Source organism: Taudactylus pleione, unplaced genomic scaffold (genome assembly GCF_031769625.1).
Source record: "Taudactylus pleione unplaced genomic scaffold, aTauple2 ptg000456l, whole genome shotgun sequence".
NCBI classification, from domain to species: domain Eukaryota; kingdom Metazoa; phylum Chordata; class Amphibia; order Anura; family Myobatrachidae; genus Taudactylus; species Taudactylus pleione.
In genome coordinates, this window is record NW_028284858.1 from 771,738 (window position 1) to 790,422 (window position 18,685).

An 18,685-nucleotide genomic window follows, 5' to 3' on the forward strand; every position below is an offset into this window, starting at 1 on the left:
GAGATTAATGCAAGTCAAATATACCATATATGGGTGATAAACTCCTGCTAAGTATAACAAAAATAATTATAAAATACAAAATAATAATAATATTACATTTATATAGCACTTTTCTCCAATAGGACTCAAGGCGCTTTACAGATACTATGAACACAATACAGAGGTTTAGATTTGCATAAACTACATAAATCATGAATAAAATACAAAGACCAGCAATTTTAGGTCATCAAATTCCAAGGAGCATTCATCCTACCCACAAAGGATTCCGGTGAGGCAGTCATTTTAGGCGCACTACAGATAAAAAACTACTAGGAGAGATCCTTGCTAAATCACCAGAACCATGCATTGTTTATTCTACACTAGAGAGCACCAGGCGAGGCAGCCATCTTGGGTGCACTTCATACTGTAGGTTACAATGTGCAATTAGCAATACATGAAAATAAGACATACAAGGGTAAAATAAAAAGAGACTAACAGGGTACTCACTGAATAAATCTGCATCTTACAGAATTAAAAATTTGGTCTTACTCTATCATTGCTTTTATCCACTTTTCTCCTTTACACAGGGCTATTTTTCTGGAAAAAATAGGTTCAGGTACTGTGGGTGGAGATATAGAAAAACAATTATATATACATTATATATACTTATATATATTATACACTGTTTTGTTGATAAGTTCATGTGTTGGTCCCCTCCTCCCTTCGGCAGGCTCGGGGTGACGTCACTTCCGATGTGTTATCACTTCCGGTGCAACGTCACTTCCGGGACCGGAAGTGCGGATCTGGGTGCCGGGGACATGCGTGAGAAGGGGTGGATGAGTCTTGTAAATGTGTGTATTTAAGTTTGCACTGTGTGTATTCACTTTTGTGTGTCCTGATGAAGGGGTGCTGGACCCCAAAACATTGAAGTAAACACCACATGGATTACTGACACCTCAGGAGTGACATGATAACTTTGGGCTGTGTTAAGGGTTCCAATGACACAGACTTTGTTTAGGTGCAAGCGCTATTAGACCACCTAAAATATATCATTACATTTCTAAACAACAAGAGTGGCGTTAGTATCATACAGGTTTAATCTAATGTTCACATAAGAACTAATATCAATAAAAATTAATAAAATGTGTGGTGGTATATAAGTATAAGCACTGTAGCTCCAATGTATATAAGGGACACTGTGAACAAAAATCATATAACAATGTGCCTTTTACCAAATAAATCCTGCAGGGTGCTTGGATAAATGGCAGCTCAGGGTGGGAAATAGGCCTACTAGCACCCTGTGAGAGAAATGTTGCATACCTTAAATGACATGAGCAACCTGTCTTCAGATTATATTAGAAATGGATGTTGAGACTATACCTACAATAAGTAAATCTGTGCCAACAATTTATTACACTCATATTGAATAAAGACTCAAAATACAAGAAAAAAGTACGTAATACAGGTAAATAAAAAAGATAAAGGTCAGATGTCTGATACAAGTGACCCGCGCCATGCCTTGTGCCATGTGTTATGATTAAACTGACATATGTACATTTTTGGTAGGGAGCATCAAAATAATTTTTGCCCTGGGGTCCACTTTGTCTAGAACCGGCCCTGTACTCAACATAACAGTTCTGAAATATCTCGAGAACTACACTGTATAACATACCTGCTCCCCTCTAACCAGACTCCTCTTCACAATAAGAGAACATGCTGCTCCTGATTTTCAATCTGAGTTTCTACCTGCAATCGCCTGCTTTCATTATTTGGAGTTAAAAGCAATTACAGTATCATCAATTTACAAATTGGAAGAGTCATCCATCACCTGCTCAGCCCCTCAGCACCACAGATCGAGTCTTCACCTCACCAAAGCCAGCCGTAGCCAGCACTGCGCTCTCAGCACCTCAGCCTGCCCTGCCGCTGTGTCAGTGACTCACCCCTCTATGGGGTGGTGCCCATGTGCGGCCGCTCCATTGGAACGAGCTTCTAGCCAGCCCTGTACCAGTTGTAGACAGTCGGCACTGTCCATGGCGGATAACCACACAGTTCTACAGTGAGAGAGACACTGGGTTGATATACTGGCAGATGGAAAGCTCAGTGAGGATGGTCCGATGGCATAGTTTGCTCTAGTATCTGGATGGGAGCAGGCCAGTGTGAGAGCTCTGGCTGCTGATGGTCCAGTGGTGTAGTCCACACTATATCTGATGGGAGCAGGCCAGTGTGAGAGCTCTGGCTACTGATGGTCCAGTGGCGTAGTCCACACTAGTATCTGGATGGGAGCTGGCCAGTGTGAGAGTTCTCGCTACTGATGGTCCAGTTGTATAGTCCACACTAGTATCTGGATGGGAGCAGGCCAGTGTTAGAGTTCTGGCTACTGATGGTCCAGTGGCGTAGTCCACACTAGTATCTGGATGGGAGCAGGCCAGTGTGAGAGTTCTGGCTACTGATGGACCAGTGGCGTAGTCCACACTAGTATCTGGATGGGAGCTGGCCAGTGATGTAGTCCACACTTGTATCTAGGTGTAAGCAGGTGAATTTGAAAGTTGTGGCCATTGCAGGAGTAAAGACACTCTTCTAGCAGATACGTAATGTTCTGATGTACAGTAGGTAACAAATTTCAGTCCCAAAGGTGCGAAGAAGTGGAATAAACAGTGAGGAGTCACTATAATGAACCCTTTCTCTTGTTTCGGTGCAACTAACAACTAACATGTTGTCAGTATAACTGAATGTTTCCAATCTCACTATATAGAAGCCTATGGGTGTGGTCTAATGGCAATGTGTGGTATATAGAGGTAGGATATGATGTCAATGAGGGGTATGGCTAGGTCTAGAAAAGACACAAAAAATATGACAGAGGACTAGCAGACACAACACCTTACTTTCCTTACAGACGCATCAGGACAAAATACTGTCGCTGTTCCTCCCCCATCCGCACATTCGTGCTGGCCTCTCCTCAGAACTTGTGCCAAGGCCAAGAAGAAGCAAGGACACTCTGGTCTTCTCTAGGCAATCCAAATGCAGGCGCTACAGGGGAGCGATGGTGCTACCCCCTAGGCCCTGTGCGGAAGCACTGATCGCACACTCGGCAGCAGTGGGGTGCACCCACAGAAGACGGAGACATGTGACTGGATTACAAATCACATCACTGGTTCATATCCACTCAAGACCAGGAACATCTTATGAGGGGAGGGGGCTCTTGCGAGGTGTCCAAGTGTACCCTTCTCCCTCACGCATGTGCATGGTAGACTCTAGCACCGCACAGAAACAGACAAATCTCAGGTGCACAACTCCAAATTACTGATAATATATAAATGCAATAAAATTTTGCAATCAATAGAGGATTTTAGCATAATCATGGCCAAGGTTATGGGCCTACCCACCATATCCAGGTAACCTCTTTAGGCAGGGCCGGTGCAAGGTTTCTTAGCACTCTAGGCATTTCTTCAGTCTTACGCCCCCCCCTTGATAACTACACAAGCCCTTATAAAGTGCCCCCAGTAGTGGCCCCCCTATGCAGTGCCCCCAGTAGTGGCCCCCCCTATGCAGTGCCCCCAGTAGTGGTCCCCTCATGCAGTGCCCCCAGTAGTGGTCCCCCCATGCAGTGCCCCCAATATAGTGCCCCTTATACAGTGCCCTCAGTAGTGTCCCTTATACAGTGCCCCCAGTAGTTGTCCCTGACCTATACAGTGCCCCTTATATAGTGACTCCAATATGCAGTGCTCCCAGTGGCAGTCCCCCCCAACAGTACCCCTAGTAGTAATCCCCCTCTATGCAGTGCCCCTTGTAGTCCCTACAGCAGTGCCCATAGTAGTACCCCCATCAGTGCCCCTAGTAGTACCCCCAACAGTGCCCCTAGTAGTACCCCAGCAGTAGTCCGTCCCCCCCCCCACCAGACACACTCACATACATGAAAAAAAAACCTTCCACTTACCTTAATCCCCACTCAGGCATGCTCCTCCATCCGGCGACCTACCGGGCCGCCCGTTTCTGCATGATGGGAGAGGCATCATGACGTCTCTCCCATCAGCCACTGCGGGTGCCGGAAGCCCGGCTCCGGCAGTGGGCGCAGCAGCTGATGAGAGTTTGTCTGACTCTCATCGGCTGGTAAAACAAACACACAGCTGCCGATGCTGGCGGCTGTGTGTTTGTTCCTAGTAGTGTAGTGCGGGCGGCAGTTATGTGCCGTCCACACTACCGCCCTGCGGTGGCCGGCACTCTTAGGCAAATGCCTAAGTTTGCCTAGTGGTAGCGCCGGCCCTGTTTTTAGGGTAGGTCCCTAACATACTAGGGTTCAAATCCAGAGTGCAGGACACCCCCAAACTAGCCCAGCTAAGCCGCCCCAGGGAACCGCCATAGTAAGAAAAGTGCAGTGTAAAAGAGATAGATAAGACCAGCCACAGCTGCATATAAAGAATGAAAATAAAAAAGTGAAGTACATGTATAATAAACAAACAGTGAAGGGTTAAAATGTGTTATAAATGATAAATGTGTTATATGCGCTGCCCTGAAACAGATCAACCAAAGCAATCCAGGGGGACCCACGCCCGAAAAATGATTCAAAGGTTGCACTACAGTATATAACTTGTAGGACTTACCTAGAATTGTGCCTAATACCAGTGTGCATATACATTACCAGACTCCATGCTTTTAAACCAATAAGGAAGGGTGGTAATCCAGACTATGGGCATCTCCTTTCCCTCAGGTGTGCAAGAAAACACATTAAATGGAGTGTGGCTGCTCTTAACTATCTCTTTTACACTGCAGTTTTCTTACTATGGTGGTGCCCTGGGGCGGCTTAGCTGGGCTAGTTTGGGGGTGTCCTGCACTCTGGATTTGAACCCTAGTACTGTATATTAGGCAGTATCGGACTGGGGCATTAAGGGCCCACCGGGGAAATGCAGATTTGGGGGCCCGCTGAAGGGGTGTGACCAAAAATTGGGTAGATATGGTCATTAAATAGAGGTGCACAACCATTCCACAATGGAAACATAATATTATGCATTCTCAGAAAGCAGTGTGCCCAATTTAGTCTAATACATTTTATCTGTATCCCCTTAAGTCTAATAATAGTAATCAGTTGCAGCATTGGTAGAATAAAAATATAAATAGTATTCGGTGTGCGAAAATTTGCAAATCAATAATCACCAAAGTTGGGAGGTATGACATTCCAGCACCGCAACTGAATGACGGTGGAGGGCACCATGTCTCTCTCAAGGAAAGACTGCGGGCAGCTATCTGCAGGACGGGCAACTTCAAATCAACCTCCACTGGGCTCCTGTGGAAGGAGGGGGACCAGGTGAGAGGCTGCAGGGTGAGGGTCATTAATTTGAATGTATAAGGGGCATTATTGTGTGGTAGAATGTATAAGGGGCATTACTATGTGTGGCAGAATGTATAAGGGGCATTATTGTGTGGTAAATGTATAAGGGGCATTACTGTGTGTGACATAATGCATAATGGGGAATTACTGTGTGTGGCATAATGTATAAGGAGCTTCACTGTCTGTGGCAAATACCGTGTGTTGCTTTATGTATAAGGGGCATTACTGCATGTGGCATTATGTACAGTATAGGGGACATTACTGTGTGTGGCATATTGGGGTAAGGGGCATTACTGTACGTGGCCTAAGGGGGGGGCAAATTACTGCCTTGCCCTTTGTTACAAAACTCCTAGTTTCGGCCCCAGATATACACATATGTATACTTAGCACAAACAAATGAGAAAAAAATTGGAGAGATGAAAGATTAATTTTACAGAAAATAAAAAATGTAAAGACTAAAAAAGGCTTTATTTAAAATAATTGTGCTTACCTGCTGTCCTTAGGTGTGACGTTGATCATGATTGTGTATCCATTCATCTGCACTTCTGGATGGCAGCGACTTGCAATGGGGAGAAGGCGCAGATGTGTAGGGGAACAGAGGCACATATGGAGAAGTGGGCAAAGACACAAGTGACAGTGGGGCAGAGTAAGTTGCAGAGGGACACCTGGGTAAGGTGAGAGACAACAGTGGAAGGTGGTAGAGAGACAGGTGGGGAGAGTGACAGATGGACAACAGTGGTAGGTGGCAGATGGACAGGTGGGGAGAGTGACAGAGGGACAGGTGGGGAAGGTGGCAGAGGGGCAGGTGGGAAAGGTGGCAGAGGGGCAGGTGGGGAAAGTAGCAGAGGGACAGTAGAGAAAGGTGCAGAATGGACAGCTGTGGAAGATGGCGGGACAGCCGGGAAAGGGGGTAGAAGGACAGTCAGGAAAGGGGGCAGAGGGAAAGCCGGGAAAGGGGGTAAAGGGACAGCTGAAGAAGGTGGCAGGGGGACTGCCGGAGAAGGAGGCAAAGGGATAGCCAGGGAGAGGGGCAAAGGGACAGCTAGGTTAGATGAATAGAGGGACAGCTGGTAAAGGGGCAGAAGCACTGCTGGTAAAGGGGGCCTAGAGACACACTGTCATTAGTGGTTTACAGTGCATGCACATTCAAGGTCTGGCCAATAGGAGTGATGGGAGAATTACAGCTAGGAGGGGAGGAAGGAAATACAGCTGGTCTGGAGGCCCCTCAGAGAGATGAGATCCAAGCCCCCCAACTACAATCCCCTGTTCAGTTGCTGAAGATAGGGAAGCCCACTGCTGCTGAGTGTAGGGATCAGGTGAGGGTGGGATTAGTGAGGTGTGGGAATTAAGTATGGTACCTGGATAGAGAGGTCTCCAGCCTCCAGTATAACATCCATGAGCCAGCCCAGCATTCTGCAGGACCTGCTGCAGAGGTTGATGAGTGCAATGAGAGGGCTGCTGCTGCTGTCGACGAGGATGGGGGGAACCGGTGCTGCGCGCAAACAATGCGCGGGGGGGGGGGTAGCTGCCGACGCTGAGGACGGAGAAGAGCTCCATTGCTTCCGGCACTGAGGACACGGGGACCCGCTGCTGCCAGCGGCAAGACCACTCGGGGGGTGCCAGTGCTGACAATGAGGAAGGTGTCCACTGCTGCCAACACTGAGGACACGGGGGCCCGCTGCTGCCAGAGGTAAGAACCCACCACAGGGGGGGTGCCGGCGCTGAGGATGGGGAAGGGGTCCATTGTTGCCGGCGCTGTGGACATGGGGGCCCTGCTGCCAGCGCTGAGGAAGGGGTGCCCAGGGCTGAGGACGGAGAGGCCCGAACCTGAGGACGAGGGGGGGTCCCGATGCTGCCAATGGAGGAGCTCGATGCTGCCGATGCTGAGGATGAAGGGGCCCAGCACTGAGGATGGGGGCCTGATGCTGCAGGGGCTGAGGATGGAGGGGCCCAGCACTGAGGACGGGGGTCTGATGCTGCCGGGACTGAGGATGGAGGGGCCCAGAACTGAGGACGGGGGCCTGATACTGCCGGCGATGAGGAGGGAGGGGCCCAATGCAGCTGGCATTGAGGACGGGAGCGCCCACTGATGCCGGCACTGAGGACTGGGGCTTCCCTGTGAGTCTGTGCCCTGCTCAGAGAATCAGTCTGACCCTGCATGACCCTGCCTCCCAGTTAAAGTGGGTGGAGTTACAAAGCAGGAGGGCCCACCGGGGATTTACCCGACTCCCCGGCGGCCCAGTCCGAGCCTGATATTAGGGACCTACCCTAAAGAGGTTACTTGGATATGGTGGCTAGGCCCATAACCTTGGCCATGATTATGCTAAAAACCTCTATTAATTGCAACATTTTATTACATTTATATATTATCAGTAATTTGGAGTTGTGCACCTGAGATTTGTCTGTTTCTGTGCCTGCAATTAGTCTCATCAGGTAGCACCTCCCATTATATATATTCACGGTGTGCAGTCCAGGAATCTTTCCTATAAACGCCATGTAATGTGCTTTATTGCACACCTGAGGGAAAGGAGACGCCCTCAGTCTGGATTAGCACCCCTTCCTTATTGGTTTAAAAGCATGGAGTCTGGTAATGTATATGCACTCTAGTTTTAGGCACAATTCTAGGTAAGTCCTACAAGTTATATACTGTAGTGCAACTTTGGTTCATTTTTGGGGCGTGAGTCCCCCTGGATTGCTTTGGTTGATCTGTTTCAGGGCATCGTATATAACACATTTTTCTTTTATACCACATTTGAACCCTTCACTGTTTGTTTATTATACAAGTACTTCACTTTTTTTTAATTCTTTATATGCAGCTGTGGCTGCTCTTAACTATCTCTTTTACACTGCACTTTTATTAGTATGGCGGTGCCCTTGGGCGGCTTAGCTGGGCTAGTTTGGGGGTGTCCTGCATTTTGGATTTGAACCCTAGTATATTAGGGACCTACCCTAAAGAGGTTACTTGGATATGGTGGGTAGGCCCATAACCTTGGCCATGATTATGCTAAAAACCTCTATTGATTGCAAAATTTTATTGCATTGATATATTATCAGTAATTTGGAGTTGTGCACCTGAGATTTGTCTGTTTCTGTGCCTGCAATTAGTCTAATCAGGTAGCACCTCCCATATATATATTCAGGGTGTGCAGTCCAGGAATCTTTCCTATAGACTCTAGCACTGTGCTGGTGCCATGTTTCCGATGATTCCTCTATTGTGCACAGGCATATCTCTGAGAAAATGGCGTTTGTTCTGAGGAGGCCGCAGCTGCTGCACAAGGTTAGTATATGAAATGGCTGACCCAAGGCCCTGTGTACACCGCCACACAGTCGGCTGTAAATCTAAATAATAAAAATGGACAGGACCAGATTAAGTATTGAATTGTTAACAATCTGCTTTGCAGCCCCCTTTCCACATGTATTACTGCACAACTAGGCGCTGTTACTCTGAGAGAGATGTATCCAAGCTTCTAAAGAATGGAGAAATAGCAACCAATCAGCTTCTAGCCAGCATATATAAAGTACATTTTATAAAATGATAGGTAGAAGCTACTTGATTGCAATAGACTACTTTTCCACTTATCCACTCATTTTGAAGCTTTGATATATCTCCCCCTGTCTTTAGCCCCAGTCTATAACAGTGCACATATCTTCTGCCCATGGTACCTTCAGGTTTGCTCAGACTCTTCCCATCCCTGGGTTCCATTGGCGAAAAATAGTACATGGGCCCCAGCACATGTAAGTTTGGCAACCACTTAGTAATGGTCTATTAGGGGTAAATTTACTAAAGTGAGAGTTTTTAGAAGTGAGCTCTAAAAGTGATGTTGCCCATAGCAACCAATCAGATTCTAGCTATTATCTTCTAGGAGGTGCTAGTTAAATGTTAAGTAGAATTTGATTGGTTGCTATGGGCAACATCACTTCTAAAACTCACTTCTAAAAACTCTCACTTTAGTAAATTTACCCCTTAGGGGCATATTCAATTGTGTGAGAGAATAGCAAAAAACCCGCACCTGCAAGGTTTTTCCTGCAGGTGCGGGTTTTTTGCTATTCTATTAGGTGCGTGTTTTTTTAAAAAACATGCACCGGGAGTTTTTTTTCCACGCACCTCCTGAGCAAGCGTGACTTTTCCTAAAATCAATGATTTTAGGTAAAATCACCAGGACTTGCTCTGACAACTGCACGGCACCCACCCTGAGGACTAATTAAGCAATTGGAAGTATCCAATTAGTTTAATTAGTCCTTATTTACTCACCTACCGAAGCGCTGTCTTCTGCATCTTCTTCTGCATCCAGCGTTGGGAGCCGGCTCTTCTGCAGCAGGGTGAGTATGTCAGTGTGTGTGCTGTATGTAAGTGTATATGAGTGAGTGAGTGTGTGTGTGCATGAGTGTGTGTGTGTCTGTGACCCCCGGTGCGGTGTGTGTGGCCCCCCCCGGAATGGCGCTGGGAGAACTACATCTCCCAGCAGCCATTGTCCCTCCCATCAGCCTCCGGGACTCCCAGCAGCCCCCTCTCCAGAAATAAGAGAGAGGGGAAACCACTGTGAGCCGCGGAGACCCCCTGCCAGGTAGGTGGGGTTTTTTTGTTTGTTTTTTTCATTATTCGCGGCGCGGGGTTTTCAGCTCAAAGCTGAAAACCCCGCAACCACAATTTTTTGAATTGAATACCGCGTGTAGCGGGAGTGCGCATACCCGCAGTATTCCAGAATTGGACGCGAGGTGCGCAAGGTTTTTAACTCGCTAAACCTCGCGCCCAATTGTATATGCACCTTAGTGTAGCAATACAGTGCACAGTATAACTATAGACATGGGAGCTCGGCCATCTAGAGCAGGGATGAGGAACCTCCTGCCCGGGGGCCGTATAAGGCCCTCGGAATCACTTTGTATGGGCCCCGGAACTTTTTTCTGCTAGCTTCATCTGGCTAGCATAGTGCCTAGAATGGCACCCTGCAGCCAGAATCTATGCAGCAGTGCTGCCTGGAGCGTCCTTAGGAAGCTTCAGACATTCACACCGCTGCCCTTACAGCTCCCCGGAACATCCTGAGGATGCTTCGGGCATTGCTGTAATCACCGGCAATTGTGGGCCCGTCCCCATGTGATGTCACATGGCCGCGAATAATGTTCGATAAATAAAATGTCCCTCGGCAGAAAAAAGGTTCCCCGCCCCTGATCTAGAGGTAAAGTACATTCTCTATCAGAAACATCAGGCATACGCTTGTCATTTCCAATAGCATCCAACAATACACAGATGTAGTTCCCCAATGAGCTTACAGTCCATGGCTTGGGGATAATCATTCTCGCCCCTGTCCCCCAGTGTGGTATCTATAATGGGTGCACCCAATGGCTACAATTACGTTTGCAGCCGCCTCTGCAGAGATCACTGGTGCCATTTTCCCAGAGATATGTGCATGCGTAGTAGAGAAATCACTGGGGAAAATGCTACAGGCACCATTTTACTGGAGATATGTATATGCGCGATGGACTCTAGAACAGTGTTAGAGTCTTCCCTATGCAGGCGCAGACGCAAGGGGGGCCGCTCGGAGACTGTACATAGGCCTCCTTCTCAGATAAAATGCCCCCGGCTGTCCTCTGTAGCTTTTTTATCTCCTAATCTATGACCATTTAAGCTGGGTACACACTAGACGACCAGTAAATCTTGCCGATAGTCGGGGCAATTTTCCTTTGCACCAGACCATGCAAGATTGCTGGGACACACTAGAAGATTTAATGAATTTGGAATGACGGAGCATGCAATAGTGTGTACATATTACATTCCTATCTTCACCATTCAGATCACAGAGTAGTTTCACTTTGTAATTGAGGCTGGGGGCACTATCTCTCCCACCTTACCTATAAATAAACTGTTTCTGCATCCCAACTTGATTCTCGCTAGTCCAAATCTCTGGACTGAACCTAGTGTGTCTCTTGACTACACTTTGAGTATCATCTCTACACCCAATACATTGTTTATTTATCGATGGAGGTCACGCCTATCTTGAAGTCTCAGACGTGGCATGGACTCTTTTAGCTTAACGGGGCTCATGTTAAGCATATGAATCCACTTCAGTGGTCCTAATATTGTTATTTACACCAGCCCTATAGTACACAATGGTTAGGAAGAGTCTCAGTACTTTTCAGCGGTGCAGTCTCTGTGACGGGGGAGGGGGCACGTGTTTTTTGCATTTTCTATATATACTACAGAGTACTATGAGGGATAGATCTAAAGTTTATAGCACAGCCTTATGAATAGTTGCTTGCAGGCCTATATTGATTAAGACAAAAAGCCATCTCCATAAGAATGGACTGATATAATACTGACCTAGAAGGGTGTGAAAGCAGAAGTCAGGCAGAAGAGATGTGTATTTTTCACTCAAGAGGGAACAATGACCAATTTCCTTATGCAACATGTTTCCTGAAGCTTACATAGTGTCTACTGAGTATGTAGAGAAGTTCCCTCAGCTTTAACACTGACTCTCAAATCTCACTTCCTTGTCTCCATCAGTAAAGACATTTCTCAGTTATCAAAGCTTAAAACTCTTCTCCATTGAAGTTATGTCTTTATTTCTCCTTAATGTTGCAAAACACAATTTCTTATGCACACAAATGGCAAGAAAGGTGGTTCTGAGTATTATGTGGGATGAAAAGTGCAAATTATATATGGTTGTGATTTTTGCCCATCAGCATTGCATACAGTATTGCTATTATTCTATTAGATTATAGGTTTAGCATAGGTATTGCATTATTTTGTACTATACTATCAGTGGCCTGGGTTTTGCAAGTCTACCTTTTGGCAGAAATTGCATTCATATCAAAAGTTATGATGAGGATGGTTGAGGGTGCAGGACACAGAGCCCAATTTGGCCAAACATGAACAGTGCCAATGAGAGCAGAGAGTATAAAAAATGACGCAGTTGGAGAATATTGTCAGTATCAATGGAAGTGGAACAACTAATTGTTACCATTATCCTTACCTAGGCTGTGGCACCTAATTATTATCTAGTCTTTGCCAGATATCCACAAAGGGTGAGATGAGTTCTGCTGCCAGATACTATAAAGTCATAGGATTTGGAAACAAAAGGATGTGGTATTAATGGGTTAAAACACAAGACAGGACACACAGTAATGCCCCCAATTAGTAATATGACACACATGAATGCCCCAAATTAGTAATATACCACACAGTAATCTCCTAATTGCTAATATGCCACACAGTAATGCCACTAATTCATAATATTCCACACATTAATGCCCCCACCTGGTAATATGACACACTGTAATGCCTCCACATGGTAATATGCCACACTGTAATGCCCCCACCTGGCAATATGCCACACATTAATGCCCCCACCTGGTAATATGCCACATTGTAATGCCCCCACCTGGAAATATGCAACACACCCCCCACCTGGAAATATGCAACACACCCCCCACCTGGTAATATGCTGCACAGTAATACCCCCAATTGATAATGTTCATTCATACATACATCATACTTACCAACTTTTGAAAACCCCTCTTCGGAAGCAGCCCAGAGAGGAGATGCTGCTGGCAGGTTTGGGGGTGGGGCCGGATTGTAGACATCATTAGGCTCCGCCCCTTTCCTGATAAAGTCAGAGATTTGTGGGTCCGCGAAGTGGGAGCGGGGCTAAATGACACGATTCACATAATTTAGCCCCACCCTGACCCCCAAAATCCCTGTAAAATCTCCACATTCTGCCCACTTCACTAGGAAGTGGGCGGGATGCGGGAAATCTGCCTACTCTTCCGGAGGCTACCCAAAAAATAGTGAGCCTCCCGTGACTTCTGGGAGTATATGCAAGTATGACAAACAAACAGACACACACAGTATATACACTGTGTGTGTGTTATATAACATTATATGTACTGTATACATATTATGTATAACAATCCCATGTGCTCTGTATGTACATGTTAAACATTAATGCATCCACTTCTTCAGCTTCCACAAGCCATTATTACATCCCCCTCCCCCCACACACACATAATATTACACTATCCCCAAAAAACTTCAATATATCCCAATACAACATTAGTACACAACCCCATAATGGTTATATACTCCCACCCCACACAATATTATTATACAACTCACCCCCCTCAAGATAACATTAAAATACACCAGATAATATTAATATATACGGCAACCCCCATATAACACTAAAAAGCCCCCATCCCTCCACAGATACTTACCTTTGATTGCAAGAGGTTGTGGTCTCTTCCCAGGTTCACCCCATGGAGCTGGCTGGGGAGGAATCAGATAGTCACAGAAGCAGATGAGCTAAAATGAGTGAAGCATCAGAGGGAGGGAGCGAAGCCTCATAGGTGGAGGGAGAAGGCAAGGTAAAGAGAAACCAGCCACCATACAGAGGGAAGGGAGCGGGCGTAGAGCACTGCTGCTGGCTGTGCTGCACCGGACATGTCAGACTGTGACGTCTCGTTTAGACAACATCAGAAAAGTTCAAAAGCGGCATCCACAGCTTATAGGATCCGTGGCTGCCGCCATTGTTAAGTAAAATAAGGATGTCTCTTTCAGAGATATAATTATTCTGCTAGCAGCCTCAGTGCAGTCTCTTCAGGTGCTGGTGCCCTAGGAAGGTACCTGCCCAAAAGCTGCTTAATAATGGTAGTGTGACCCTGTCCATGTCCCCAATTTGTAATAAGCCACACAGTACTGCTGCAAATTCATATGACACACCATAATGCCTCAAATTGATAATATGCCACACAGTAATGCCCCCCACCTGGTAATAGTCCACACAGGAATGCCCACACATGGTAATATGCCACACAGTAATACCTCAAATTCATATGCCACACAGTTATGCCCCCAATTGGTAATATACCCACTCAGGGAAATAACTAGAACTTTGTGGTCCAATTAGCATCATTTTGAGGGGGCCCAATTCTAAATTAGACACACAGAAATTGACCCAGAGTATATTAAGACATAACTACCATTTGCAGAAACTAGTAGTAGTAGTAGTAGTAAAAGTAGTAATAATAATAATAATTATAATTATAATGATGATAATATAGACATTGCTTTTCCTACTTCCTTGTGTTAAACGATGCACTTTTCAGAATGATGCTGGGAAAATTAAACCTCTTCCTTGGGTTTGCACGTCAGATGCAGCCTCAGAAGCACCAGCTGACATTACAGAGGCGATTACACACTTTTTTTTCTCTCTCACCCACTGTAATCACCTTACAAACTGACCTTATCATCACTTACAAACTGATAGTGTAAAAGACCTGCAAATATATTCAAACTATACTTCATTCAAATTCAATGTAACAGCCAGACTATACTATACACTTATCAGTAAAAAAGCACTTTTCAGACATTTACTAGAAAAAGGAAAAACATCATCTCACAATTAAGAAAACTTGTTTGGTTTTCAAGTCAAGAGCAAAGTGACCCCATTCCATAACTCATACATGCACAGGGTGGGCCTGATCCAGAAGTGGATGCTAATCGCGTCACTTTTGTGTCTTTGTACACGGAGATGTGCGAAAGTAAGCAAATGTTGCATCCGCCAGGATTTGTACTGAGACGCCCACTGAACGCGTCTCATATCCAACACTTGCGTAGAAAGGCATACTTGCCGACATCCTGGCTTCCCCCTTCGGGAGGAGGCAGCAAGGTCGAGACAGTGAGGGGTGTGACAATGGGCACGACGCGTGATTGGGGACAGTGCGGGGGCGTGGCTGCCCGATTACTACAGGGGACGGGGCTAATATGACGTGTTTCACCGCGAATTGCACATCAGCTCCACCCAGACCGTACACTTGTATTCTATAAGTGGGCAGCTGCGGAGGGGGGTGGTGGACGGCAGCAGGGGGTGGCTGTGGGTGGATTTCCCAGCTGTTCCGGTAGAGAAGGCAAATATGGTGCAGAACAGTTCCTGTGTGTTTGCTCGCAGTCCCCCCTTAGGCAAAGCATGATTAACATGCTGTAGCATTTGGGAGGTGGAGTGGGGGTGGTGACCAATACCGTTCTCCAAAAAGGGGGGTGTCAGCTCATTTTTGGAGGCATGCCGAGCCCAGGGTCTGCTTCGCCAGAAGCAAAAATTTGCTCCACTGTGCGCATGCTCAGTCGTGCGCATGCTCAGTCCATAACATCGACCCACTTGCGAGCGGACAGCCGCTCGCGAGTGGGTCTGAATCAGGCCCTTAGTTTTTACCATAGAGTATTATATTACTGTTTTAAATTTGCATAATATCCATATATTTTGCAGTAATGATAGAAATGTGACATAATAACAACATAAGTAAAGTAGCCTGAAACAATGTAGATTGAGGGCCTGATTCTGAGATCGATGCTGCAAGTGTCCACTCTGCATCTGTTGCCGGAGTCGTGGCAGCGATAGTATGTATATACAAGTATCAGCCCTTCCCCTGGTGCAGTAGCCTGCGTCTGAATGAGCAAGAACTGAGACAACTGAGCAAGAACTGAGCCAACATTCTGGATCTTGGCACGCTGTAACACCGCCGGTGATTCTCTAGATACCACTATCGGCGCACCATCGCTCACTCCTATGGCAGGTGCAGTTTCACTGTCTGTCTTGGGCCTCCTACGGTGGTGGCTGTGCTTCTGGGAACGCAGCCTTTGTGTTCATTTGTAGCCAACTCCCAGTCACCGCCAAGGAACGCCCATCACTTTGCTGCCCCAATCACAGCAGCACCTTGTGCGTACACTCTGTGTAACGCCTGCGCCATAGGGGTTTTCTGAAAATTTCAAGCATGCACAGTTGCTAAAAATTGCTCAACTATGTGAACATCAGAAATCAGTTGCGTGCGGATTGCATGCGACTCAAATAGGGGAGCCACACCAATTGCCAGTGAGTCCCAGCCAGTGATGTTTGCTAGTGGCTGGTGTGGCAGTTGTTGCAGCTCCACTATTTGAATTTTGGACTGTGCTGCAGTCACCACCTCTGGAGCCGCCTCTGCATGTAACCCAGAAAGCTTACAGTCTACAAGTACAGTAGACGTATATGCTGTGGGGAACTTGGAGGTCCTATACAGCATTCATATTCTCTGACAGTCCTGTGTGTACTTATATACCATGAACAAAATGACTATTGCTTAACAATTTAGGAGTGTGATCAAGGTAGTTTGTGAGCATTGATAGGATCAGGGTGTATCTGGGTGGATTTTTAAATGAAGCATATTGGGAGGTATTTACATACTGTACTGTCTGTATTATAATTATGGATGTGCAAGCTCAGATTAGTTTGGATTTTCCCGCCAAAAATCGGGTCTCAGAAAGAGGCAAAACGTCATTTTTCATGGACAAACATCACCTTTCTTGTCCATGAAAGATGACGTTTTGCCTCTTTCTCAGACCTGATTTTTGGTGGGAAAAATCTGAATTTGGTGGGAAAATCCAAACTAATCCGAGCCCACACATCCCTAATTATAATAATCAAATATATTCTGTTCTATTTAACCTTCTGCCAATTACTGTAATACAACATGCCGCCATGTATATGTAATAGTCTAATATTTTTACCAATTTTTATTAAATACACTTTTTGTTTTTATTCCCCCCATCAGGTTTGGCTGCTCCACTCATTGAACCGGCTATGAGTGAAATCATTAAACAAACAGGGGACTCTGTCACTTTAACCTGCACTGGGAATGCAACAGTGAAGTGGAACCTTACACCAGCTCAAAAGAAACATTTACAGCCGGGCAATAACTCAGTGGTGCAAATACTAAAGGCTACATATAAAGACACTGGAACCTACCAATGTGCATATAACGATTCTTCAGAGAGTGCATCAGTTCATCTCTTTGTAAAAGGTAACAATATTGGGTCTGATTCAGAGACTGCCACACTGCCCATGTTTTTGCAAATGGTAATTTTTTTTCACAGACAGCATGAGAGGCACACCTGCTCACAGACAGCATGATAAGCACACCTGCTCACAGACAGCATGATAAGCACACCTGCACACAGACAGCATGATAGGCACACCTGCACACAGACAGCATGATAAGCACACCTGCTCACAGACAGCATGATAAGCACACCTGCTCACAGACAGCATGATAAGCACACCTGCACACAGACAGCATGATAGGCACACCTGCACACAGACAGCATGATAGGCACACCTGCACACAGACAGCATGATAAGCACACCTGCTCACAGACAGCATGATAAGCACACCTGCACACAGACAGCATGATAGGCACACCTGCTCACAGACAGCATGATAAGCACACCTTCACACAGACAGCATGATAAGCACACCTGCTCACAGACATAATGATAAGCACACCTGCTCACAGACAGCATGATAAGCACACCTGCACACAGACAGCATGATAAGCACACCTGCACACAGACAGCATGAGAGGCACACCTGCACACAGACAGCATGAGAGGCACACCTGCACACAGACAGCATGAGAGGCACACCTGCTCACAGACAGCATGAGAGGCACACCTGCTCACAGACAGCATGAGAGGCACACCTGCACACAGACAGCATGAGAGGCACACCTGCTCACAGACAGCATGAGAGGCACACCTGCACACAGACAGCATGATAAGCACACCTGCACACAGACAGCATGAGAGGCACACCTGCACACAGACAGCATGATAAGCACACCTGCTCACAGACAGCATGATAAGCACACCTGCACACAGACAGCATGAGAGGCAAACCTGCACACAGACAGCATGAGAGGCACACCTGCACACAGACAGCATGAGAGGCACACCTGCTCACAGACAGCATGAGAGGCACACCTGCACACAGACAGCATGATAAGCACACCTGCACACAGACAGCATGAGAGGCACACCTGCACACAGACAGCATGAGAGGCACACCTGCACACAGACAGCATGATAAGCACACCTGCACACACACATCATGGTAAGCACACCTGCTCACAGATAGCATGATAAACACACCTGCACACAGACAGCATGAGAGGCACACCTGCTCACAGACAGCATGATAGGCACACCTGCACACAGACAGCATGATAAGCACACCTGCACACAGACAGCATGATAAGCACACCTGCACACAGACAGCATGAGAGGCACACCTGCACACAGACAGCATGAGAGGCACACCTGCTCACAGACAGCATGAGAGGCACACCTGCTCACAGACAGCATGAGAGGCACACCTGCTCACAGACAGCATGAGAGGCACACCGGCACACAGACAGCATGAGAGGCACACCTGCACACAGACAGCATGAGAGGCACACCTGCACACAGACAGCATGATAGGCACACCTGCACACAGACAGCATGAGAGGCACACCTGCACACAGACAGCATGATAAGCACACCTGCTCACAGACAGCATGATAAGCACACCTGCACACAGACA

General features: G+C 46.6%; 1 protein-coding gene across 2 annotated transcripts in view; it reads left to right on the plus strand.

Moving 5' to 3' along the window:
* CSF1R (colony stimulating factor 1 receptor) overlaps positions 1-18,685 on the plus strand; it is a 107,528-nt gene that overhangs the window by 29,448 nt on the left and 59,395 nt on the right. For both annotated transcript variants that reach the window (XM_088448503.1, XM_088448504.1), the window contains exon 2: positions 16,877-17,125. In XM_088448503.1, the coding sequence (XP_088304629.1) occupies positions 16,877-17,125 (249 nt within the window). The remainder of the gene's footprint in view (positions 1-16,876; positions 17,126-18,685) is intronic.